This window comes from Perca fluviatilis, chromosome 8 (assembly GCF_010015445.1).
Source record: "Perca fluviatilis chromosome 8, GENO_Pfluv_1.0, whole genome shotgun sequence".
NCBI lineage: Eukaryota > Metazoa > Chordata > Actinopteri > Perciformes > Percidae > Perca > Perca fluviatilis.
In genome coordinates, this window is record NC_053119.1 from 15241974 (window position 1) to 15268771 (window position 26798).

Here is a 26798-nt window from a genome sequence, read left to right on the forward strand (position 1 = left end):
GTCCTATACATAATCCTGATAGAAACAGTTCAGTCAAAAAGACAGAGGGTGACAGCGTAATGCAGTACATTGCAGTGAGGCAACGCGCCGGTCATGATGTCCTCTGCATTGACCTCCAGCATGCGGACCGTCTGTCCAGTCCGAGCATGTTTAGCCTTGACAGCAAATTTTGTGATAAGGCCGTTGATGCGGTGCGGCAGGAACCAAGTAACCACGACGAAGGTGTGGTTCTGGGCAAACGCTGTCAAGTTGGTCACCAGGCCAGGGGCTGCAGGAAAATGCACACAGAAATGAGTGTACACACACACATAGACATACAATACTGTATATACACATTTACCGTTTTAGATTTTGAGATGTGTGTGTGTGTGTGTGTGTGTGTGTGTGTGTGTGTGTGTGTGTGTGTGTGTGTGTGTGTGTGTGTGTGTGTGTGTGTGTGTGTGTGTGTGTGTGTGTGTGTGTGGATGAACACCCACGGGACTCAGAGGTCTTTATGTATAAAGATTTGCTGAAGGCTCCTATTCCAGCTAGAGATATGGCTGCTACCTAAAAGGACAGAGAGAGAGAGAGAGAGAGGTTGGTTACTTATAATTATTCATTCATGTTCCTGTCAATAGGGCAGTCATCAGATCCCGATTAAGTGCTAATCTTAGGCAAGGATCACAACAGGAACAACACTCAGTTAGATTCAGTGATCCCAGTAACACATGAACAACAATGATACATTATGATACACCAGGTTAACATGTTATCATTATGTAAACAGACCACAGCCTCTGGATTGCTGCATACATTTTTGATCTTCTCAAAGATTAAAACAGAATAAATTCAAATGAATAAAAAATGAATTAATTATTATGGCTGCTGGGCAGCGATGGTCAGGGTCGAGCATTTTAAACTCCCAGGGAAGGTGTCCAAAGCACAATGGTTGATTTTGTATAAGACATGGCATTGTGACCATTGAGCTTTAAACTCGCAATCTTCTGGTCAAAAGGCAAAAGCTGATCTCAGTGAGCTATTCTCTAGCTATCTGGGCTATATTTTATTCACTCAGCCTGGGTTGACTCAATAACATGACTTTCCTTAACTGGAACTGGACTGGATAAATCAAAAATGTGGATGGTAAATGTTTTTAGATTAGTCATTAGATTAGACAGGGCTTTTTTTTTTTTAATTGGCATTAAAAAAAAATCTTAATGCAAATACTTGTAGAGAATCAACCAAGAGAGGAGCATTCACAGAGAGCAAGCCCAACACCTGCATAGTACAGTCTAATGCAAAATAACAACATTGAAAACTACAGTCTAGAAAGTTCAATGCCTCTGTGAATCGGACATTTTAAAATGCACCTTTGGAGGACCACTGTAATGAATAAGATTGTTCATGATATTGTCTCTATTACCTGACATTTTTTATTGTTTTTGTCTACAACAATGACACTGTAAAAGCTGTAAATACTTAAATACAAAACAAAAAGATGCATTAATTGAGCAATTTGTTGCGTCTTACAGTATCTTTAATTTTTACCGCTCAGGTAATATTAACATGAATATAATTTTCCTAGCCTGTCAGCTCGGCTTTGTGCATGGCTTAGTGGGCCAACACACTCACAGGTGAAATGTAGTAATAAGATACATGCACGCACACACAAATGCAGTATGTGCAGGTATAATCACGATGTGTGTCAGTCTCTCAGAGAGTCCCTTTGTATGAAGGTCACTGTGGGTTAATGAATTCTGAAAACTAATAAGCATGATCACATTCAAGCTCAGTGACAACAGACAGTGGAAAGAGCCATGGTGGATCCATAGATCTGTTTACCGGATTAATAATGCAGTCAGGATCAATTACCAGTATTCAGCCAGATCAAGAGAATAGTCTGTTCCAATGGGATCTGTTCACCTGATTATATGGGAGGACAGTTTATAGGAACATGCTTGTTATGAGATACACTAAGATTGTTGGCGCTTGGGTGTGGGTCCACTAAATATACATTTAATTACATATATATCCAACAGTAATATCCATGGGATTTGGTCCTGTATGTTTAGGAAATACTTATTTTATGAAGATGATTTGTTTTCACTTGTTTCACTCTTATGTCTTGTCTTTGTGTTGTTTATGTGATATGAGTTGACCAAAGTAGATTCCCATCAGCTACACTTATTTATTGGTATCCTACCTGAATGTGGTATGTAGAACCTGAGGTGAATTCAGTGAGCAGGGTCTCTGGTACGTCCAGGTACTTGGTCACCTGTGTAAAGGTGGGGTCGGGGTAGGGACACACCTCCTTGTACCTACAAGGAGAACTCAGTTTTTAAGATCATCATCTTTCAACTAACATTATACATTTACGAACAGTCCGAGGCTGGATGAAGGACTCTGAGCAACAGTAAGAGATTTACATTCTTTTAGATTCAGGTGCAAAACCGCCAGTGGTGGAAAGAACAGTTAAGTGTAAGATAAGTTAAGAACAATTACTATTTATTGTATTGTATCTAAGCACAGTTTTAAGGTACAGTACCATTACCATTTTATGCTACTTCTACTCCATTATACTTTAATATTGTACTTTTTGCACATTTGCAGATTTTTTTCATAAAACACAGAATTATTACTGTACACAATAAGGTTTTTAGGACTGTAAGATTTCTGTTATAAAAATGAAACTAGCCAACACTTAATAGGTAAGTAAAACCTCCACCTAGACCCACTATAACAAAATGCTGCTCACATATTAATTCATCAGTGTTAATAAGACATAATGAAAGGGGCCATTTGGCATTGCAATTATTTTTGTTACTTTAAATTCATTTTGCTGATAAAAGAGATGGGGACTTGAGTCTGAGACTCGGACTCGAGCTGACTTCAGACTTGACTTGTGACTCGACCCAAAAGACTTCAGATTTGACTCGAGCTTCGAGACACATCAATAACCTGTTTTCATGCAATTATTGCTTTATAAATCTAAATTCATTCCTGTATTTCTATTTTCTTTTATTGGCGCATATACGTTGGGGAAACATATGACGAGCTGCATGTCCCCTGCCAGCAACGTAACGCATGCGCTATGCCTATGTGCCTGCACTCACATATAAAAAAAATGCATTGACGATGGCGACACCTAGTCCTCCTGGAGTTGTGCCTTTTGTCATTAGTTTTGCTTTCAATAACTTCGTAAACAGTGGCAGTAAACGAACAGCTGCATGCAAGGTGTGTGGCACCAAGATAAATGATGCCGGATCAACAACGATAGTAACGACAGTTACATATTGTAACTCCTGATTCTATGAGTATAGGCATAGCCCTCTAAGAGTTGTTGCTGTTGGGTTATCCCTCTTCATCAGGCGTCACAAAACGCACCCAGATAGGTCAGTCACTTGCTAATGTGAAAGAGACAAATTTAGCATATATCATCACAGGTAACAAGCTAACCATCGCAAAGTGTTGTGCTAATGCTGGGAACAGGCAAATTATATCTTTATAGTTGTATCCATATGATGTGACAGACTTTTTTTTTTTATTAATATTTCACCAGGTTGTTGTTTAATAACAACACAGAAAGTATCAGTTCTCACATGTTTGCACCATGGTTGGTGTATTATCTTTCAATACAGATGTTTCCCTCAAACTTTGAACACTGAAAAATATAATGCATGATGAGGTTGGGTTTTACAGCCAGTTAGTAACACAGACAAACAGATACCAAAATGTTGAAAAATACAGTTATGAAATTGAAACAGAGTTTTTAATTTGTGTTTCTTCAGATTGCATTGCAGTAGACCCCATAAAATTATCCTACAACTGATTTTGATACTGTACTGTATGGATGGTAGCTACAGGACATGCTTTGAATTCATAAGATTTAACAATACAGTGTTAGGGACAGATCAGATGGCCAGAGACTTGAGACTTGACTTGGAATCGTGGCAAAAGACTTGAGACTTGACTTGAATTTGCCCCTCAAAGACTTGAGACTTGACTTGTACTTCCAAATAATGACTTGTGAACATCTCTGGCTGATAATACTGCTGTACATTTACTTTAGATTTTGAATGTAGGACTTTAACTTGCAATGGAGTATTTTTAAATGTAGTATTGCTCAAGTAAATTCCTAAATGTACATAGAAACCAAGAGCATTTTACACTAAATGTATATTTCACAAATGTTACAGTATGATATTTAATATTTTTAAATTGATATGTATCTTTGTGGTACTTCCTCTTTCCTATGTATTGGCATTCCCTTTTTCTTAAATGTAATTTGTATATTTTGTAATTCTATATTTCATGATCTCATGATGACTCAGCACCTCAATGGCAGTTGCAAATGCAATTTTGTGTTGTCATAGAAAAAGACAACAAAGCTCTCCTGGATTGTGAATTTGACACTCACAACCTGTGTGGATCAACGCCAATAGACCAAAGTAAATCTTGAATCACAGTTTTCCAAGGAGACCTTTTACCTTATGACGTATCCGTCAATATTGCTGGTATAATGTGGCATGGTCCAGGAGAGAAGGATACCATTAGAGCCCACAGCCTCTCCTTCTAGGTTTAAAGGTGGGCCAGGAACTGGAGGAGAAGAATGGAAGTGTGTGAAGGAGAGAAAGAGAACAGAAGAGTGTCTTTTCACTTCCTATATTCACTCCATCTACTGGGTTTAATACCATCAATGCAGCAAACATCCAAATAAGACATTTTTGTAATAACAACTTCAGTATATGAGAACTCAACAGGACACAGTAAAGACCCAGAAGAATAGTGTTGTTGTCTGTGGGGGACTGATCCTACGAGTGTGTGTGTGTGTGTGTGTGTGTGTGTGTGTGTGTGTGTGACAGAGAGAGAGAGAGAGAGAGAAAAAAAAAAAAAAAAAAAAAAAAAAAAAAAAAAAAAAAGAGAGAGAGAGAGAGAGTTTTAGGCCAAACTGATGAATGAGGCCTCACACAGCAGTGGCATTTTACTGACATTCACTACAGACCCATTCATCCCATGGTTCAAAAGCCTGGGCTTAAGTTACCTACGAGGAATTATACAGGGAAGGGAGTATACTCCCCCCCCACACACACACACACACGCACAGACACACAGTCACACAGTTACTGTACTAATTCCTTTCCCTCAGTGTGTGTGTGTGTGTGTGTGTGTGTGTGTGTGTGTGTGTGTGCGTGTGCCTGCGTGTGCGTGCGTGCCTGCGTGCATGTGTGTGTGTGTGCTATACAGAGACTGAATTAAACACCAGAGGGCAGACGAGAGCCTGATGGCACTTTAACACCCCAAAACAAAACCAATCAAAAACAACAACAAACAGTGTTTGCATGTGCACGTCTTACCACTCTCATTAGTATTGATCATGCGGCTGACTCCAGGGCTGATGTTGGAGGAGGAGGCTGCTGTGACCGTTACACTGTATTGTGTCCTCGGACTGACATTCACCACATCGGCCTGTGAAAACAGAAAAACACAGAATCAGTAATATACTGTAGATCAAAGGTTCCCTATTCTATATCCTTCGCGTTCCACTTCCGGGATTGCTCCGGTGCTGCAGGAAATTCCGCTGGATGCATATATTTTCCGTTTCATTTCCGCTGTCTTTGTGTTGGAATTTTAAATTCGGTGGATTTACGAGGTCTCTTGTTGACTGCTCCTCAGATCTCTGCATGGTAAGTTGAGACAGCTAGCTAGACTATCTGTCCAATCTGAGTTTTCTCTCGCACGACTATTTTGCAGCGACCCATGACGATTCTGATTGGTTTAAAGAAATGCCATTAAACCAGAACACGTTTTCCTCCCATCCCCAAATGCTATGTGGAGTAGCCAGACCCTCCTTCAGCGCGCTTTGGTGGAGGGTCTGGCAAAGCGAGACTAGTGGTTCCCCTACAGCTGAAGTATCTCTTCATCAAAACCACCCCGTAAAGTTCCAAATGTGTTTTTGTTTAATGGATTTTAAACTGGATGTCACTTAACACTGTTTATGATAATAAAAAGTGTATATTGCTCAATAAAATATAAGAGAATAGGAAAAATGGCCTATCACAATTTTCTAAAGGTGACATCTTCTCATTACTTGTTTTGGCAATTGTCATTTGTTATTGCAGGTTTTACAGCATTCGTCTTTAATCTCCCCAAATAGAAGCCTGAATAAATCTAAATTAATTTTTAAATTCTGCATTAACCCTAAGGGCACTAATGCTTCTGGAATTGCGTTTTATTATGTAGCCTATGAAAGAATCACCACAAATCTATTTGAAGAGAAACCTTACATCCTCAGCCATCTGTATCAATATGAAGGTGGGTGGTTGTGAATGGATGACAGCTTGTTTCTGCTTGCGGTTGCACTTGTTTGTATCTTTGTTAGTTTATGTCTGCGTGATAGTAGAACAGTGTTGCAGTCTTTTTGCTTTAGTGTGTGTTGCAACCAATATTTGCACCTATGACATTAGTATTTTTCTATGGCAATGAGTAACACTAATACCTTATGTTACCTCCCAGAAATACAACCAAGCATTTTAACAGTCTAACAGTCTGTAAGTGTGAAATGTTCTGTATAACTGAGTGTAAAAAAACATCTATGTGCACAGCAATGCCAGATATTGAGTGTTGAATTCTTACCTGTGAGTGTACCTGTCCCAAGCAGAGTATGAGAAAGAAGAAGGCCATGCTGTGTAGCAGAGTTCGCTTTATATTATACGCAGCAGGTTAAAAGCCTCTCCAGTAGAGCTGCATCCAGTGTTAGTTCACAGTCTTTAGCAGTGGTCTACAGGTAATCCACTGATCTGAACAGGAATAACTCCAAGTCTAGAAGTCTGTTAGTGTCATGAGTAAAGTTCACAGGGTTAGTTGTCCAGGTATTGGATATTAACGGCTCTTGGTCTTGAGGTATTCCAAAAATGTAGTAGCTAACCAGGAAGGGGAGTGGGTCCTCTCATTAGCACGAGGCTAACGTTCTCCCTCTGGTCTCTTTCTCGAGGGAGAGCTGCTTAAGCAAATGAATGATTCAGGGTTGAGCTCATGAGGCCAACTTAATAAATAATGAGATAGATTACTCAACTCTGTGCTCTGTGTGCTCTGTGTTTGTGGTGTGTGTAAGGTTACATTTTGGGGGGTATCTGACACCTGGCAGTCGGGAAGAGACGGGATGGGGCAGGACTTGAAAGTTGAATGGGAGGAGAGATAATGCATGCGCGTGTGTGTGTGTGTGTGTGTGTGTGTATGTAGTTTGTACATTCGGTATCATAACTAGGCTGCAAGTCTAGAGCTCTACAAAGCCAGGCCTCTTCCCTTTTTACTGCTCTTCATAAAACTGCATTGATTGTATTTAGGTGAACTGTACTGTCCTGTTGTCCAAGCGTCTATAATGAGTTTATTAGGAGAAGTGTAAATTAAGAAATGCCCTTGTTATTGGATCTAATCAGTGTGTGTTTCATTGAGTATGTGTGTGTACCTGAATGTATCCGTCATGTGCAGGGTGCACTGTCACTTTTCCCTGGTTTGGTAGCAGGTTGACTTGGTAATGATCCACACACCCCGCCGCCTGCTCCCAACGCAACGAGAATGCACGTGCAGACACATTCACGACACGCACTCCGTGCACACGGGCTGGCACTCAAAAAAGCACAGGAAAGGGAGAAATGGAGTCAGAGAGGTGGAGAAAGTTCAGTTATTTAACAAAAAGTCGATCAGGGCAGGTGATAATAAGGGGGTGTTGACCGGTGCACCCCTTTTATTATGGTCTACCTGTAGTCACAGTCAGAAAGGCAGCGCTCCCTGCCGTCACTCCTCTCACTCTCTCAGCGCTCACGTTGTAGCTGCAGCCATCCACCAGCCCTGTAACCACGGCAACCCGCTCCTCCTTGGCTACGGTGAGTGTGTTTGTGACTGAGGTGTTGGCCACAGTGACTTTGTGAAAGTCAAACTCTCCAAATGCACTGTCCCAGCTCACAGAGACAGAAGAAGAGTTCATGTTGTCTAAATGAAGGCCGCATAATCCTGCTGGGCCTGGAAAACATTTTTGCAATTTTCCACCTTTAGTTTGCATCCCTTAGGCCAGAATTCAATTATTTATTTGTATGTATTACGAGTGCAGAAGACTCTTACTGCTTTTTCTATCCTGTACAGAATTTAGACCTGTGTGTTTGTGTGTGTCTCTTACGTGTGCTGAACTCTCTGTGGACTGCCTGACTGGTGTCTGAACCCAGCACACTCTGAATGCTGACACCATAGTCTGACCCCGGGATCAAATCCCTGATCTCATAACTTGCCCCTCGAACAAGCACCTCAATCCATGATTTTCTGTCCACATACCGCAGGCCAAAAACAAGCTGAGAAAAAAAAAGACATCTTCAGAGTCCTTTTCTGGGATTGACAAAAAACAATTCAAGTTTCAAAACATGACACTTTTTGGTTTGACCAATTCTGAATATCTACTAATGTCTCGCATTTATTTCTGTTGGTTTGTATTGTGCATGCATGTAATGTGCTTGGTCATTCTTCCTGGCCGTGGCTCTACGGAGGTCATACATCTTTAAAGGGGTTGGTAACCAAATCTGTGGTGTGCCGACAACGGCTGCTAAGTATCCAACAGGTGAGTACTGAACCTGATGCAAGTGGCCTTCTATGTCCGTGAAAAAATATATATTTTAGGTAATGTGTGTGTAAGACAAATGACAAGGAAGGATGCGCATCATTACGCACATCTGTCTGAAAGTTACTGTGGCGTACCAGCCAATAATGCCTGTCTCTCCTTCTGCGATTGTTACTTGGAACAGGTGCAGGAGTATACATGTCTTACCTTGTATCCCTCCACCTGTCCTGGTGGTGGTCTCCAGGTGACAAACACAGACGTCACCACTTGCTCTGAAAGAGCCACTTCCTGTGGCACCTCTGGGACTGGAGACAAGATTCCCATTAGCACGTGACACCACGTTCTCGCACATTATCATCGTCATCTGTCACTCTGGGTAATACACATGTGAATACAGCTGTGAGGTGAACTTTTAACATACTTTATAGGTTCACTTTGAACCACCAGGGGGAGATACTGGGGGTGAACTTTTAGAATAATATAAATAATTGATTTGGTATATTTATGTGGAAGTATAATATACATTATCATTGTAAAATCACTGTTCAACAGTATTAAAAGTAAAGCTTGAAGCACATCCTTTATCTTTTAGCTGGTCCATCGATGCTTCACAGCTTGTGCCCCAATTTGTATTTTGACAATGATTTATTTCAAACGGCCATCCTACTCTGGCACAATATTGTAATAAAATGTTATCAGTGAAGTGAACTAAGGCTGAAACCAGGTACAGAAATAATTTCCTTCTTTGTCTATCATGGTTTACATTGGAACCTGCACTCCTTACAGAAATATATATTTCCTTTATAATTTTACTGTCTTAATCTAATATGTATTTTGTATTTGCATATTTCTGCTCTCTTCTGACATTCCTTCTGAAATCCAACATTTTTTCTTTCTCTCTATCTCTTCCTCCCACACACATGCAAATGTTGGCACACACACAACCGATATTTGGTGCCGGCTACTGCATATGTCTTAGACTCTTGAACTTACGAGTATGGAGAATCATAGCAGCCGGTTTACTCCTTCTTTCCCCGCAGGTGCTTATCACTTCAATTGTATATTGGCTTCCATAAGCGAGGCCTTCAAAGCTGTAAGATCTGTGAACACACACACCTCTAGCAGTCAGTGTAATTACTCCATGTTGCACTTGCAAAGTTTTGATCTGGTTATTGTAATTCTAGTCTCATAAAACTGTAATAATGTGTGCACTGGCTGACAAGCGTGAGACTGACCTGGCCTCTTGAGGAGAAATTATCAGCTCTTGGCTGGATGTTCGGTTTTTGATTGACAGGATGAGTCCACTCGTAACTCCCCCGAGCATACTCCAACACATGTGTATAGATGATGTGGTTTTATTGACAAGAGACACCTCCACTGGGCTGGGAGCTGGCGTATATAAAAAACATTACATGTAGTCAGTTAGAATAGAAAGATTGAGTAGTGTGTGTACCTGTGTGTGGGCTTACCTGCAGTGATGTTGATGGTGACAGGGGAACTGTCTGTGAAGGACTCCTTCTCTGTTCGTACTGCAAAGTGGTAGCATGTGCATGGAGTCAGACTAGAAAACGTTGCACTCTGGCTGAACACCTTCTGCACCTGTAGCATACAGATGATATAACCAAAGAGCCTTATTATAATTCTTACAGTAACAGCATTAGTTAGAGGGGAAGAGGGGAGGTTCATGTTTGACAGATAAAACCATGCTAACTACTGGTCACAATGAATCTTAGGGAGGAAAACATGATTTTTTTTTCTTGTTTACCATGTGTGAATGGTCACAATTCAGGCAGATGACCTCGTAGCTGAGAGCCTGTCCTTGTGCTGGATCCCAAAGCAGCTCTATAGATGAATCTGTCACCACGCCTTCCCTCACTCTGATAGGAGGAGCCAGGTCTAAAATCACAAACCATATCCCACAACCCATACTGTCAGTATTCCTTTAACATACTGAAAATACTTATTAACTTTGGTTGGGGATATTTTAAAAACCTAGGGGTTTGGTGATGATGCCTATTCATATTTTCTTAAAGATCTGAATCATTGCAGTAATAATGAAATGAATTTGTCTACACGTTTTACAAAGAATGCAAACTCATTAAAAGTTCTAATAACTTATAATAACACAATAGGATAATACAACATGTATATAATTTTGTTTAAAACAAATGATTTTAATTCTGCTCTCTAGGCCACCTGTCTTATTTTAATTTAGGAGCATAAACAGAAGAAAATGTGGCTCATAACAACATATAATATCTATCATACAATATAACATCTGTCTTTTAGTATGAGGCCTGACCTAAATGGTGTTGATTTTTGTGATCACTAAATGTTGAGTTATCAAGAAAAATCTTTAAACAAATACCAAAAGGGTAACCGGTAAAGTGATGGCAATATTAGGGTGGATGCATTTAATCTCATTTATCTATTAATCCAAAAAACTATGTGAAAAAGTACTTTTAATTGATGCCAAATGAGGACAGCTACAGTAGTGCAATTGTGAAGAGAAAAAGTGAGGAAAGACCATCTCTAGGTTACAATACAATAACAGGACCCACTATGTTGTGAGATCATTGTGTGCATTAGTACGGGCTAGTATTAGCAGACGTAACGCACTTGTTCTAACGGGGTGGGTGTAGTAAGGTGGTCCTATCTTCTCCCGGCTTGTGCTGTACACTCTGAGCTGGTGCTCTGATCCTGGACTGAGGTTGCTAATGGTTATGATATGAACACCAGCAGGGAGGGAGTACCAGTCACATGTGTTCCCACACAATCCCTCACACAAACTGTCACACATTCCTGGACAAACACACACTTTCACCCCATCAACCAAACCGAGCTGTGGTTGCTGGATGTACAGTTGTGCAGAGTTTGTGCCCACTGAAAGAGAGACTGCCACCTGAACTGGCATTGGATCTACACATACAGAGGGAGAAACCGAGACAAAGATAGTTTACTAAATGACTAGTATGGTAGAAATGACAATGTCTACATTATTAAAGGGTAGGTTCACAATGTTCACACATAACAATAGTCAGGCACCCATAAGAACAATGAAACATGTTTTGCTTACAGTATGAAGCTTTAGCTTTCCAAATTAGTCAAAGTTAAAGCCTTTTAGTAAAAATCATCCCACCACAACTTAACAGGGAAACACAAAGAGGGAATTTTATTTTGATAATGCTGCAACTTTTTTTTTTCAAAACTTTATTTATTGAGTTTTTGGTAATTATTAATAAACAATACACAATGAACAAATAATAACATAAAATCCCCTCCCTCCCTCCCTTAAGCAACAATCCTCTCTGAGGAAAATAAATAAGTAAGTAAATAAGATAAAAGAAGGATAAAAAATATACGGTTAAAAAAAAGTAAATAAATAAAAAAAAAATCGCACATCTTTAAGTACATTAAATGGAAACAAACAAGGGGATAATAATAACAACAATAATAATAAACAATAGCTTGACAATAAAAATGCTGATAATGATGATGATGATAATATTAATGATAATAATAATAATAAATAATAATAATAATAATAATAATAATAACAATAAGGTGGTTTAAAGCAGATTTATGAAACTTGGTCACCATCCTATTCTTTCCCCCGATTCATAACCAACAGTGCCAGTGCTTATCCGTTTCCAGGCATTTGTATACCGGTATTCATGTTGTTCATAAAATTTAAGAAAGCCATCCATATCTTATAAAAATCCTCAACTTTCCCTCTTGCTATGTAGGTCAGTTTTTCTAGTGCCAGGCTGCAAGACATCTCCTTAACCCACTGCATAGAATCAGGTCTCTGAGTATCCTTCCAGGTCAAGGCAATTACATGTTTGGCTTGCAACAAACAGAAATTGATTAGCTTGCGTTTCTTTGCGTTTACTGGGAAATCTCCAGGGTATATGTGTAGTAAACACATTTTAGCTTCAATGGGAACAACAATATCTGTCAATTTAGAAGTCAGCCCTAGAACCTCTTTCCAGAATACCTGGAGTTTTCGGCATTCCCACATACAATGATAGAGAGTGCCAATTTCTTCAGTGCACTTACTACATGTATCAGGGATCTCAGGATTAAAATTATGTAATTTAACCGGAGTAATATAAGTCCTGAGCAACCACTTATACTGCAACAGTTTAAATCTGGTATTTATAGTTTGGGTTTGGGCGTGAAGACATGCCTTCTCCCAGTCCCCTATAGAGATGTTTACCTGAAGATCATTCTTCCATGCACCTAAATACGATATGGAGTTCTCCTTGGAGCCTGCTAATAGAATATCATAAAGCTTTGACAACTGACCTCTGGCCTGTAAATGGCTTACCGTGAATTTTTCGAGAGTAGATAATGTAGGTTCTACGGTAGTCTTAATTTGGGAGTATACAAAGCTTCGAATTTGCAAATACTTAAAAAAGTGTTTCTTGGGAAGGTTGTGTTTATCCATTAATTGTTGGAATGACATTAGAGTCCCTTCATTATACAAGTCTTTTATTTTGCTTAGTCCTTTTTCTATCCAGTGTTTGAATCCCATATCGCATCTCCCTGCTCTGAAGTTTTCATTTCCCCAAATAGGTGTGAAACATGAGAGTTTGGAGCTTTATTTAAAAATGTGTGGGCCTCGTGCCAGATCGATATAGTATTGTTGAGGAAGGGATTATGTGCACACTGTTTGAGTATTTTGGTTGGTGCCGAGTAAAGGTACAGGTTCAGTGGCAGTTCTAATGTGTTATTTTTGTAGTTTTGTAGTTTTAGTCCCCCACGTTCATATGGTAGGTGTAACAGGGAGAGTCGCAGTCTAGGACGCTTACTATTCCATATAAAGCAGGTGACGTTTTTGTTAAGTGTGGAGAAGAAAGAGGTGGGCAGAGGGAGTGGGATGGACTGAAAAAGATATAACAATTTGGGCAGGATAGACATAATATAATATTTATACGTCCTATCATAGAAATAGGCATTGAACTCCATTTCTCCAGAGATTCTCCTACTTCTTTCAGCAGAGGGTCATAATTGAGTAATATAATATTTTCAATGTCAGGGGTTATTTTAATTCCTAAATAAGTAAATCCTTCTGGGGCATTAGCAAACTGTGCATGGCTCGGGGGGACTCTCTTTCTTCTCTATTTAGTAATAGTAAAGCACTTTTGCTGTTGTTGACCAAACTCCTTCAGAAGCAGGCTAAGTGCATTAATTGAGGTTCCCAGATTTGTTAAAAACACAACAATATCGTCTGCGAATAGAGACAAACGATGCTCCGTCTCACCTATAGTCATACATGTGATTTCAGACGATTGACGGATAGACATGGCCAAGGGTTCGATGGCAAATAAAAACAATAGAGGGGACATGGGACAGCCTTGTCGTGTTGATCTATAGAGATTAAAGAGCTTTGTTTTCATTTCTGCTAATGGTTCAGTATATAATAATTGAATCCATTAAGGCATGTTTCCCCTAAACCAAAGATAATGCTGCAAAGTTTTGAATACATTTGTGCACAAAGTGAAGACTGTGGATTTTGTCCCTCAACACTTACATTTAAAAAACATTTGGAGGGGATATTTTACTGGTCAATATGAACAGGAAGAATGATTACAGCAACCAAACTTCTATCAATGTTCATATGGGAACCTGACAATTGTTTTAAGACAGACTTTAGAACATTGTGAACCTAACTTTTAAAGGCAGAATTGTTGTTTCTCTTACCTGTGGTGTGTATAACACTTGTCCCCTTGCTCCTGTCTTTTCCCCTTAGAGAGGCCACTCCAACTTCATATGTCTGACCTGGAGTAAATGTGCCCAAATTAACACACACAGACTCATTTACCCAGTGTGCACCAGGACTGGACTGGTTTATCCACAGTGAGGTTGGAGTGGGGTTGATGAGTGGATGGGATGTGATATAATAACCATCTGGTGGGTCATCAGGTGAACTGGTCCAGCAGACTGTCAGATTTCCTGTCGTGCTCAACACCTCCAGACCACGAGGGGCCTTCACCGCTAAGAGGCACAAAAGAAGAACGTTATTTAGTTGTCAGCTACTGTAACGTGGGTCAAAGCAAAGTGATCTGCATAACACAATTATGCATGCTTTTTGTTTGGACAATTACTGAGATCAAACTGTACATTTAAACATCTCCAATTTATCTACTTTGGTTGACAAAATAGATCAGCAAAGTTCCATATACTCACAATAGACACAATGCAAAAAAACCTAAAAAGGGAAATGTTATCCTCTCAATAACGGTGAGACAAATAAGTGTGTAATTAACGCTTTTGATCACAAATGTATCGAGCAAAATGCCCATTACAGCAAGGATCAAGCAAATAAAACCAAATGAGTTGATTTGATCACATCCGGACAATTTACTAAGTAAAAGACAGCTCTACTAAACCCACTGACTGGACCTTTGGGGTGAAGTTTAAAGGTCCCATGACATGGTGCTCTTTGGATGCTTTTATAGGCCTTAGTGGTCCCCTAATACTGTATCTGAAGTCTCTTTCCCGAAATTCAGCCTTGGTGCAGAATTACAGCCACTAGAGCCAGTCCCACAATGAGCTTTCCTTAGTATGTGCCATTTCTGTGTCTGTAGCTATTGAGGAGGAGAGGGGGGGGGGGGGGTGTGTGGCCTTGATCAACTGACACTCTGCTCATTTGAAAGCCATGATGTCTCTCTCTCATGGGTGGGCCAAATTCTCTGGGCGGGCAAAGCAGAGAAAGGGGAGGTAACCATTCCCCTTATGACGTCATAAGGAGGAGATCCCAGATTGGCCCATCTGAGCTTTCATTTTCTCAAAGGCAGAGCAGGATACCCAGGGCTCGGTTTACACCTATCGCCATTTCTAGCCACTGGGGGACCATAGGCAGGCTGAGGGAACGCATATTAATGTTAAACAACCTCATAAAGTGAAATTTTCATGCCATGGGACCTTTAAGATGTTTAGCTTCTTACCCAAATCACAAATTCCAATTACAGTAAATCCGCAGTGTTTATCTTGAGTGGATGCCACCTCACTTTTGGCATGTTGTAATAAGGTGGCATTGCCACCCAGAATTGAAGATACTAGTCAGATTAACAGCAAAATAGCCTCACAACATTTTTAGATTTTGCCTTAATTTTCAAACAATACCTTTCTAGATGTCCCAGAAATTTAAATTAATCATTAACATTTTGACATGAACGGGTAGGAATATCACAGGTGTAAATAATAATAGTAATAACAGCTAAATGTAATTTAATTTCCTGTTTCGGTATTGTTCATACATGACTCACTGTCACACTTTCATGGCTGCTGTGAAAAAGGCCTGTTACTGTACATGCTTACCCGTCAGTACAGTCACAGGTGCCTGTCCACAGCTCTCTATCCCATGCTGGGTGACTGTGTAAACTTCAACCCTGTATTTCCTGTAAGACTCCAGCCCTCCAATTACAGCGGCGTATGACTGCAGCCCACCAGTCTCAGATAACCTGGAGATATTAGTCATTCCAACTATTCTCTCTTGTCTTGAAGACATGTCCACATAGCGCACAACAAATGTCCATCCAACCCTGAACTGTGCAGCCATCATCATCCAGTGGACACTAATCTGACTGATGCTAACAGAGCCAACAGTGATATTTTGAGGAGGAAGAGGTCCTGAAAGAAAGAGAACATAAACATTTCAATTTATATCCGTTAGCATTAGATGTTGCTTGTGTGTAACTTATGTGTGTCATAGGATGTCAGCAGACTCACTAGTGTACGCTGTCCGTGTTTGTCCCAAGCTCCAGGCGGAGCCAGCAGGATGAGAGGCTCGAAGGGTGAAGGTGTAGATGCTCCCCTGAGACAGACCTGCCACAGTTACCCCTCTGGAGGAGAGGAAAATGGAAACCCTGACAATTTTTTTAATACTGCTCTGGCTCTGTGTCCTCTTTTTGTCCTTTCTGTCACTATCTTCTTCACCCTGCCCTGACTCTCCATTTGCCTCCTCCTGGTACTGGAGGAATATCTCAAAAGATGAAAGATTAAGTGAGTTCAAGAGTGAGAGGTCACTCCATTGAAGGTCTACGTGTTGCTCTGTCACCTGAACCAGGTCAAAGGAGAATGAGGCAGGGGCTGGAGGGGCTGTGAAAGAGGGAGAAACTGAGTAAAAATCATAGCAACTTGAGAAGGAATGAGGGAAAGAAGTGCTAACAAGTTATATGGTTTAGGTTAACTAGTAAGTATTTTGCATTAGTTATTTACCCTGAGATTGAGCAATATCATGGGTAAAGGGCTGTGATGTTGCAGAAAGTGCGTTGATCATTTTAACAAGTGACATTTTAAGGATAACTCCTCAAAATGGTCAAACAATGCGTGTGCAGTAAATGCTGTGGTTAATAAAGGTATATTACACAAGTTATTTACTCTGGCAATGGCAGATGAAGGGTAAGGGGATGTTACAGAAGAATGGAGTGAGAAAGTATCCTGGCCCTGTGGCATTCCTCTGAAGGGCAAAACAGTCTGTCTGATTGGCTGGCAGTAATGACATCATAGCGTTCGTCAGGTTATAGACTGAGCCATCAGACCAGAGAGGTTTTCCCTCCTCCTGTGGGGCGACAGAAGAGAGATATTATGCACTGTGCTGTATACATGTGACAGACATCACCAGCTCACTGTCATTAAAGTATCAAAAACAAAACTCCTCTTCAGGGAGTAAATGCTGCCATGGAGCTTTTTCTGTTAAAAAAGTAAACTACTTTTCCCAGATATACTTTAACATGTGAGGCCCTTACTGCAGGCTTTGGTCAAGACAGCCCAAGGGAAAACTGTCATATTGTCAGTTTGTCTTAGATAGGCTGGCGTTTTAGTAATTTGTATCTATAACATATGTATTTTCTTAACCTATTCTACTCAATCATAAAAAGAACTCCTACAAAGAGTATTAACATTTTAAGCCTCATTTTCGAAGTATATTCACGATACATAAAACTATTTGGGCCATTTTCTTAAAACGTCTTAAAACAAAGACATCATTTTCTTTGTCATTTCCTTTGTATAGGTTCCTTTACACAAAATGTATCTAAAAAAATATATATTTTCTTTCGATGTGCACACTACAGAAGTGTTCTTTAGTGTTGACGAAATGTTGTGCAGGGAAGTTTAATTATACTGAAGGATATTTTAAAATCTACTGTCCTGCAGTTAACTTTCCACATATTGCTCCAAAACCAAAATCTGCAGGACTGAATAACTGCTGAATTCCTACAGGGTATAAAAAAGCCTGCACTGTTTTGTTAATACTTAATCACAAGGTTTTCTTGACAAATCCCTATTTAAATTACTAGCTACAAAGTTATTCATAAACATTGTCAAATGTGATCCGTTGTGAGGAAAGGTAATTAAATAATACATTATGCACATTTTCAAAGACACATTAGCTATTCTGACAATGGAAATGGAAAGTCACAGTACTAAGTAATTATTTATTATGGTTCAAAAAAGCACTTAAATATATATATTTCTGTAATAAGGCTACCTGCTGGTCATTGAGTCCGGTCCATAGCAGCAGCAGGTTGTTGTGGCTCCGCAGGTGAGAAGAAATGAAAAGCAGATCTTCCAGGGTCTTCAGGTCGGCCAGGTGACTTCCAGCTGCCAGGCCTCTGCAGCGGTGCTGGGCATCGCTCCAGGTCAAACCCGTCCTTCTCACAGTGTAGCAGCTTCTCCCATCGGCCAACCAGTCAGGGGGGCACTGAGCTGGAGACAGAAATATTATCATCAACTGATACAATCATTTTTAAGGCAAATTGTGGTCATATGATGGATTGATTATTGTAAAGCAAATATGTACCTGTTTCCATGCCACTGCTGAGACTCTGCTTTAAGGTCATATTAAGGTGTTTAAGGAATGTAGTCACCACAACTTTGGCCTTGAAGCGTGTGCCAGGCTGGAGACCTTTCACTGTGTACCAAGAGTTTGCCTCTGACGAGTTTACGTTGAAGATGTGCGTGACAGATTGTGTTTGAGTGTTGTATAGACTCAAGGTGGATAAGCTTTGTTGTCTGTGAAGTCTCCAAGTCAGGAGAGCAGTAGTCGTTGTGCTGTATACATGAAGGGAGGACGGGGAGGCTGGAACTGAACACACATATAAAAGAGGAGTAGAGACAAGATGAAAGATGTTAACATCAATAAGCATTATACAGTACCAAACATAAATCAATAAACATTGTACAGTACCAAACACTAATCAAGTATGTTATTTTTCTCCATCCGCACTGTGGTATTCAGAGTTCACAGACACTTACTGAAGTGAAACGTCTTTGCCTCGAGAGTAGCATCATTTCTGCTGGCTCTCAGGGTGATGTTATATCCTCCAGGGTCGTCAACCAATCGCAGTGACATTTTGCAGTCAGGGGAGCATGCTGAATGTTTAAAGGGCTCCACATACACCTGCAGAGACGTGGCAATTAATTTAGTTTCAAAACCAGAGTATATGATCTGCATTATCCCCTGTAGCCTACTAGTGTTCTTACCAGCTGGTTACTTGCAGTCCTGCAGGTGACTGTGTAGGTGTCTGCATCTTTAGTGGAAGGGAAGGACTGAAATACAACTTCTACCTCAACAGGGTTTAAATGCTGCTCACAGGTCAGCAGGACCACCTGAGGAGGAGGAAAGTAGTGTCACAGGAAGCCAAAAATCCTATGTAGCCTACCTTCAATACAATTCCAATCCATCTGGCAAGATAGATAAGCATGATGGATAGGCCTATTGAATATAAACTGCTTTATACAGGACTGAAAGTTGTGCAGGCCTTTCTCTTACCTGGCATAAACTCGCAAGTAACCACAGACGCTCTGTTCCACCCATTGGAAATGTCACTCATCTCACCGAGCAGTCCTTCCAGCAGTCACTGATCCACGTGGATACACACGCTCACTTCCAAGGCGAGAGACAGCGGATCATGGCTGTGCTTTCAGTCATCGGTCGGCTCATAAATAAACCCGAGACACTTCCCCTGTGCGTAAACATCGCTTGTGGAAAGTCCCAAACTATTTGGCTCGCTGACGTACAACTCAGCTGAGCGTCAAAAAGTTAACTGTTTGTAACTTTTTAAGACTCGAAAATTAAATTACATAATCCTAGCTATCTCAAATAATGGGGGAAGCTCTACTTGTTTGGACCTTAGTTTAAAGTAGAGCCTGAACTTTGAATTTAGCGCGTACTAAAAGTCAGCGTTCAGTGGCTGTTTCCTCGAGAAGCAAACCCTTATGTGAAGGAGACAGTCTGCGTGTGTGTATGGAGAGAGAGAGAGAGAGAGAGAGAGAGAGAGAGAGAGAGAGAGCGCTTGTTGATGTATGACTACAACCCAATTTGTTCTGGCTCTTTGTTGGGATAAGAGCAGTTCACCATGGCAACCACGGGCACACTCCAGAGCTATAGGCTCCTGAGGAGAGAGGTGGGGGAGGCTGGGGATGTGGGGCATACTGAGGGGATAAGAGATGTGGTGGGGCTTTGTGGCAAAATTGAGATGTGCTCAGTGGGCAAAGCCACCAGCCTTATGCCCCCTGTATGACCAACCGTCAGTCACAGCAGACATGTCTAAGATTATCTTTCCAAAACCTCTAAAATAAGCATGTGCTCCACATTTTTCATAACAACGCAGTGGTGAGAATGGTTTGGCTCGGACCTGGGATGTGGTGAAAGTGCTGGCTCATGTGGAATGACAGGAATGTGAAAGGGAGAAATGATTGACGGACAGAGAGCTGAGTCCACTGAGGGGTTCTGTTATGAAGAGGTGACTCCCACACAGCAATAAGCTCTCTGAGGTGAAACACAAACACATGTCAGCACTGCAGATGCTGAGTGTGTGTGTGCGTTTAATAAGGGTTTGAGAAGAAACTGGAAGGGTGTGTGAAAAGGTCACATTTCAGGTTATGAGGTCAGTCTTGCAATAATTCCGACAAAGACACTGTTACATCTTTTATTCCCCTAATTTACTTCAAAATACGGAAACTACAAAGAGCCCAAAATGTCACATTTTAGAAACTCAAACTTTTTGAAGGAAACAAAGCTTTGCATTACACTTATTTGTACAGAGGCCAAATGTATCTCCTAAGACAAACCAAAATATCCCAACAGCGCATATAAAATTTGCAACAACTTTTGTGTCAACATAATCAATTGTTAATATACAGTAGGATAAGAGGCTAACGGCATTGTACCATCACTTGAAAGCACTAGAAAGCTGACTGGGTTGGCACAGCAGGTCTTGAAGAAAATAAAGACTAATGTGAAAACAGAACTACTTGAAAACAATCGCCCACTTCATCAGTTTTTTCCAGTTACAACTACGGTCTACGACAAATAAAATGAAACATGGCTGGTTTTCATGCTCTGCCTGGACCCTGAATTGTACCTTATATGATTAAATGTGACAAATCAAATGAATCGATCAATAGATTGATTTAGTTCCATTGGCAGGAACAGTCCAGAGGCTCTTGAAAGTTGTACTCCACGACTGTGGCGTTGCGAGAGCAGTAGAGTGTGACGGAGCGGGTTTGTAGTCCACTCTCGCGGCAGCACTTACAGAACCGGGCGTGACTGTTGATGTTAAAGTTGAATATGGTGGCAGACGGGCATTTCCCATCACAAGAATAGACTGTTACCTGTAAGAGGGGGGAGACAGGATGATGACAGAAGGAGGCATAAGGCAAGGCATACTTTTTTTTTTTTTTCATAATACTAATAATAATTTTGTTTCAGCCTCCTCAGTTAGTTAGCATGTCTCTCTTCTCTCACCGGTGCATTGCTCCTGCAGTCATCTTTTCTAATGGTAGTCCGAATGGCCACACGTTTGCATGTCTTACCATCCTCTTTACCTACACACACGTTCACACAGACATCAGATGCATACACAGAGTAACACCAGAAGTAACTCCAGAGACACAGTACTGTCTGAGCAATAACAACTGACACAGCATACCGTTTAACAGTAGAAAACATGAAGTAGTTCAAACATACAAAAAGAAATGTGCGCGCGCACACACGCAAACACACACACACACACACAGACACACACACACTGGTAAACATATGCTCACGCAAACACACAAACACACTCTTTGATCATTTTACCGCAGAGATCTGTCACTCATACAACCTTCAAAGGCCTATTGAGCTGGGCTCTTTGTTGCCCAGCAGTAGGAGATTGCTTTGATTGACAGTTGGGTGACAGGGGGGGGGGCACAGTTCTCACAGCAGAGATCTGGCTCTCCTATTGGCTACTGACCTAAATTTAACATTACTTTAAAGCCAATCAAAGGATTCTGTCTAGGGCTGGAATGTATGAACTCCAGCTTGTTCTTAATGGATGACACTGTAACACTGGAGCTTGTTTCAGAACTGGCATTAACACTTTGATATAACAAAGCCTTTTCTATTATACAGTATTTAACATTGCATATTGTCTGATGAAGGGTTTTGCACTAGAGATTTATGCAAGGTTAGATTTTGTTAATGTTGTATTAACCAGTGAGTGGAAAAAAATGAAAAGACAAGACACACAAACAAACATAAAAATAGACTCACACCGCACACATTCACACAAGGCTTAAAAGTGCAAGTGAATGAGTCACTGAGTGTCAGGATGCCAAAGAATCATTGTAAGTGGGATAGTGCAAGATGGTGGTACCTGTGTCACAGTTAGTACTACCAGTGGGGGTTATGGGATTAACGGTAAATGGTAAAACACCCACTCCAGAACCTGGGAGCATCGTCAGGATCGCAGCCATCGGGTTCAAAGAACGTTGTGAGAACACACACAAGGTTACGTTTGGTTCAGAATACACAATTAAGCGTCACACAGAAACACACAGAGGATGGAATCAGTGCAGCTGGCATGCACATGGATTTCTTCTTTTTTGGGCCGCTCCAGGCACCCAGCCAAGGAACTCATTTAATGTACTACAAAAAGCAGCTCAGCAGGGCAAACTCTAACCCCTGCACCATCTCGCATCCTCATTGGTAAAACGCTCACCATGGAGCACCCTGATTGGCCAAACGGCAAGGTCACTGCAAAAGCAGGCAAGCGGGCGAGGCTGCAATGCCGAATCCACAGAGAGCGAAAATGTCACCACTGCATGTTTATTTAAGCTTTAATCCACACAATTTAGAAATGTCTTATTACATAATGTCATTTTGTAAAGTAGACATCAAGGACAGTTAACAGGTCTTGAAAGCACAAGTTCAGGAAGTTGTATTTTGACTTAGTAATTATATTAAATGTCATATTTCATCATTCTATTTACATTATTATTATTATTATTATTTTCTTGAGTTTTCCAACCAAATATCTCTTCTATCTGAGCTGTGCTGGCTCTTGAATATGTCAACAGAAGATTTGAGGACAAACTGGTAAAGCCAGGGATTGTGGGAAATGTAGTAATACGGCCAACAACAGGCTTTATCTCCACCCTCTACAACAGGCCACACCCCCAACCACTCAGCCAATAAGCCCATCCACTGCCAGGCAACAAGGCGCTCACCCCTCTGATTGACAGCTCAAAGCATTACCAGAAGCATCAAATAAATTTGGAGACTCACATGTCTTGCAGCAACCGTCCACATAGCTCTGAACCACCCCGCCATTCTGCAAGAGAGTACGAGACGCAAAACCAGAGTTAATGGGAAACACACTTCAAAGGACACCAAAGAGACCAAAATAAACATTTTAATACATAATATGGGTGCATCCATCAATTAGCCTCCAGTAATAATTGGTAGATAGTTGAAAGCTGATATATAAGTACTTGTCAACTGCTCCATCAAAGAAAAGACTATGATTGTAATGTATGTTACATAATAAAGTGTGAGCAGTGATTGAGTTTAACCTTAAATTCAGATATATAGTACATTTAGAGGTCCTGACCTGAATACACTCTGTGTCATTGAAAGGCGGGCAAATCACTCCAGAGGCAAGTATCACCGCTCCCACTGCTGTTTCCATGCAGTCGTAACGTGTACAGTTCTCCACCCAGGAACTCCCTGCCTGCACACGCACAATTAGAATCAGTACTGCTCAAAAAGCAGCGCATTGAGCACATGCGGATGTGTTTGTCCTTACAGCGAAAAGCTCTGTTGTCCCGTTTTCGTTGGTAAAGGTACAGGAGACATTTTTACAGGAGCCGCAGCACACCTGAGGGTCTATAGAGGTTACATACACCTGGTGCTAAAAAGATGAGACAAACACAGAAGTGAAGGATGAGTACAAGATGCAGAAGGTAAGAGAAGTGGATGAGGCATATTGTTAAAGCTATATAAGAAGAAGAGTTGAAATCAGAAAAATGCTTCTCACAATGATTATGTGATCTATCAAAATGTGCTAAAGATACATACTGGCCCACATTTTTGGGAGCAGTTGACAGACGTAATTTCCATTGCGTAGAAGCCAGAGTCTGGATCTCTTTGATGCAGGCAGTGGACAGTGTAACACAGCTCTCCTTCAAAGTACTGAACCAGAGACTGGCCTGGGCTCAGCACTGTTACCCCTTGGAAAAGACACACCTCTGCCTTCTCTAAACACACACACACACACACACACACACACACACACACACACACACACACACACACACACAAAACCATAGGATAAATAAATCATACCATCCATACAAAACCTTTTTTCATGGTAAATATGGCAAGGCAGCCTGGAAGTCGAAGCAGTGCGAAGCAGTGGATGAAACAATGTCTACAGCATGTCAATTGCCACCCTAGTGTCAGGTGTGTGTCTGTGAGCTGTCACGCTTGCGTTACACATACGGCATGTATGCTGAGGACAGTCACAGTTGGTGCTGCTGTCTGGAACCACGACCATCACTTCCCCCTGAGAGAAAAACAGAGTGCTGACTTGACTGAATTTGCTTACTTTTTCTTCCTTCTCGCAAAGAGCTGATTAGACAGGGACTTGTGATGCAGCTTTTTGCTGACTTACCACCTGGCAGATGGGGAGAGAGCTGTCCTCACATTGGCATTCTGGGAGTGACAGAGAAAGAGTTAAAGAGAGAGAGGTGTTGGGAGTTTACGCAAGTACGAGACAGGCATAATAATGTCTGAAATTAATCCAGTCATAAACTCAACACACAGCAGCAAAAAATAGGATGTATACCAGAGATGGGAGTAAGTCACACATGGGCAAGTCACAAGTCTTAACCTTCAAGTCTCAAGCAAGTCCAAGTTATTTTTTGTGACAATCAAACAAGTCAAGTCAAGTCATAGCTTTGGTCAAGCAAGTCACAAGTCAAGTAATTCAAAAGTTTATATTTTTTTACAAGCTAAAAACAGTGGTTATGAACTGCTGGAGTTTTATTTGCATTTTTTCCTACTCAATATTCAAAAGACATTGTGTCCAAGCCACAGACATCTGAACAGTTTAAATTTATACAGATAAAAAAGCACAGCCTAAAACTGATATTAGGCCATCAGCAAATCAACATACATATTTGTTCAATATGCATCAAACATTACATCAAATCATGAAATTCATTCAAACAATTCAAGTATAATGGTTTCTAAGTCAAATAATATTCTTCAAACGTGCCTCACTTTTATGGGACAGAAACACATCCTTTAACCTTTCCTTCTCTTAAAGAAGAAAAAAACATATTCTTTAAGAGTAGCTGAATCCCACCACCTTTGTGTAATTTGGAGAGATTGACTGAGTGTATTTATCACATGGAATGAATAGTGTATATTTGTCAGTGTATTTGTGAGTGAATGTGTGCGTGTTTGAGAGACAGAGTGAGTGAAAAGTTATTAATATTGGTGAGTGAATGTGTGCATGTGCATGTGTGTGAGAGTGCAGAGTGTGTTGTGTGTGTATGTGTGCCTAGCTTTATTCACATACTTACATCTGCATGTGTGTGTGTGTGTGTGTGTGTGAGAGAGAGAGAGAGAGAGGGAGAGAGAGAGAGAGAGTGCAATTTGTGTTGTGTGTGTAATATGTATGTATGTGTGTGCCTAGTTTTATTCGCTCTTACCGCCACCTTGAACAAAGAGGGGAGGGTGTGCTTATTCATGGCCCAAAACTGACGGGAGTTCTGTCCATCACAAACGTCCAAATAGTGGTTCAGCTGAATATGGGGACTGGAACCTGAATCTCTCCCAATTTGAAGTGTCTGAAGAAATTTGACATGGTGGTGGTTGACATTGGAAATGTTTGTAAGGCAGACCTTGCAAACTGTCGTTCGTTTCTTCTTTGCCTGGTCAGATGTGTAATCCTTATAGCCAAACTTTATTATTTTCGGTGCAGAGGGATCCATGACGTTAAGTTACTAGCCGTAGCCAGTCTCGTTTACTGCAGGTCTGCCGCCGCGTGCCGCGTCAACATATCAACGGGTTCCTGCGCATGCAACAGCACTAAAATCGTAAAGTTAACTCCTCCTCAATAGAGGGGGAAAATATATATATTTATTAATCAGAAAGTCAAGTCATTTCAAGTCATCTGACTCAAGTCTAAGTCAAGTCTCAAGTCATGAATATCAAGTCAAAGTCAAGTCGAGTCTTTTATGAATGTTTATCAAGCAAGTCTCAAGTCCTAAAATTTGCGACTCAAGTCTAACTTGAGTCAAGTCATGTGACTCGAGTCCCCCACGTCTGATGTATACATTATTTGAGTGTTTTTGAGTGTGTACCACAGTGGTGCTGCGGGCAGCAATGTCCGGGGACAGCAGTTTGAACCAAAGAGAGACCAGGTGTACAGGTCACAGATGATTCAGGGCACAGGTTGACATCACACACTGCAACACATTGGAGAAAGTAGAAACATTAATTTGAAGACACAGACACAAAAACACACATATACAGTACACACACTCTCACACACTTACCACAATGGTACTGTGGGCAGCAGCTGTTGGTGGAGTTTAGATCCACGGCCAGAATTTCTCCATGTGAACAAGTTGGAATGGGTTCAAGACATGACTCACACACTGCTCAGACAGAACACACAAACAACACAATCAGTTGTGTTGCTGTAATTGATGGAGGTGCCAAAGATGGAGACAAAGTAGATGACCAACCTCATGCTAAAGACTTCCGTTTTTAGTTTAGACTGACTAACCTGTGAACCACAATTAAAACGTACCACACAGGTAAGAGAAGCAGCAGGATTTCCCCCCCCTGACCTCCACTAGGAACTGATCTTCCCTGCAGTTGGGGGCAGGCACAGGAGGGCATGCCATGGGGTCACACTCTGAG

The 26798-nt window shown here is 40.9% G+C and overlaps 2 protein-coding genes across 5 annotated transcripts in view; both read right to left on the reverse strand.

Annotated features, from left to right (window-relative positions):
• ptprq (protein tyrosine phosphatase receptor type Q) overlaps nucleotides 1-19840 on the reverse strand; it is a 42064-nt gene extending 22224 nt beyond the window's left edge. For 2 of the 3 annotated variants that reach the window (XM_039808523.1, XM_039808522.1), the window contains exons 1-23: nucleotides 19368-19840; nucleotides 19079-19204; nucleotides 18851-18995; nucleotides 18396-18680; nucleotides 18084-18301; nucleotides 16973-17153; nucleotides 16322-16690; nucleotides 15911-16222; nucleotides 14291-14584; nucleotides 11204-11503; nucleotides 10350-10480; nucleotides 10054-10183; nucleotides 9820-9973; nucleotides 9578-9684; nucleotides 8792-8889; nucleotides 8153-8321; nucleotides 7738-7998; nucleotides 7445-7605; nucleotides 5334-5445; nucleotides 4467-4575; nucleotides 2183-2297; nucleotides 477-546; nucleotides 69-268 (exon numbers count right to left, since the gene is read on the reverse strand). In XM_039808523.1, the coding sequence (XP_039664457.1) occupies nucleotides 69-268; nucleotides 477-546; nucleotides 2183-2297; nucleotides 4467-4575; nucleotides 5334-5445; nucleotides 7445-7605; nucleotides 7738-7998; nucleotides 8153-8321; nucleotides 8792-8889; nucleotides 9578-9684; nucleotides 9820-9973; nucleotides 10054-10183; nucleotides 10350-10480; nucleotides 11204-11503; nucleotides 14291-14584; nucleotides 15911-16222; nucleotides 16322-16690; nucleotides 16973-17153; nucleotides 18084-18301; nucleotides 18396-18680; nucleotides 18851-18995; nucleotides 19079-19204; nucleotides 19368-19412 (4092 nt within the window). In that variant the 5' untranslated portion in view covers nucleotides 19413-19840. The remainder of the gene's footprint in view (nucleotides 1-68; nucleotides 269-476; nucleotides 547-2182; nucleotides 2298-4466; nucleotides 4576-5333; nucleotides 5446-7444; nucleotides 7606-7737; nucleotides 7999-8152; nucleotides 8322-8791; nucleotides 8890-9577; nucleotides 9685-9819; nucleotides 9974-10053; nucleotides 10184-10349; nucleotides 10481-11203; nucleotides 11504-14290; nucleotides 14585-15910; nucleotides 16223-16321; nucleotides 16691-16972; nucleotides 17154-18083; nucleotides 18302-18395; nucleotides 18681-18850; nucleotides 18996-19078; nucleotides 19205-19367) is intronic. The other variant, XM_039808524.1, reaches the window with a different exon arrangement.
• A 672-nt stretch (nucleotides 19841-20512) lies between these two features.
• otogl (otogelin-like) overlaps nucleotides 20513-26798 on the reverse strand; it is a 29477-nt gene continuing 23191 nt past the window's right edge. Inside the window, exons 47-58 of one of the 2 annotated variants that reach the window (XM_039808612.1) lie at nucleotides 26686-26793; nucleotides 26429-26530; nucleotides 26234-26338; nucleotides 24535-24575; nucleotides 24363-24426; nucleotides 23940-24118; nucleotides 23668-23772; nucleotides 23473-23592; nucleotides 23148-23193; nucleotides 22237-22308; nucleotides 21345-21424; nucleotides 20513-21211 (exon numbers count right to left, since the gene is read on the reverse strand). In XM_039808612.1, the coding sequence (XP_039664546.1) occupies nucleotides 21011-21211; nucleotides 21345-21424; nucleotides 22237-22308; nucleotides 23148-23193; nucleotides 23473-23592; nucleotides 23668-23772; nucleotides 23940-24118; nucleotides 24363-24426; nucleotides 24535-24575; nucleotides 26234-26338; nucleotides 26429-26530; nucleotides 26686-26793 (1223 nt within the window). In that variant the 3' untranslated portion in view covers nucleotides 20513-21010. The remainder of the gene's footprint in view (nucleotides 21212-21344; nucleotides 21425-22236; nucleotides 22309-23147; nucleotides 23194-23472; nucleotides 23593-23667; nucleotides 23773-23939; nucleotides 24119-24362; nucleotides 24427-24534; nucleotides 24576-26233; nucleotides 26339-26428; nucleotides 26531-26685; nucleotides 26794-26798) is intronic. The other variant, XM_039808613.1, reaches the window with a different exon arrangement.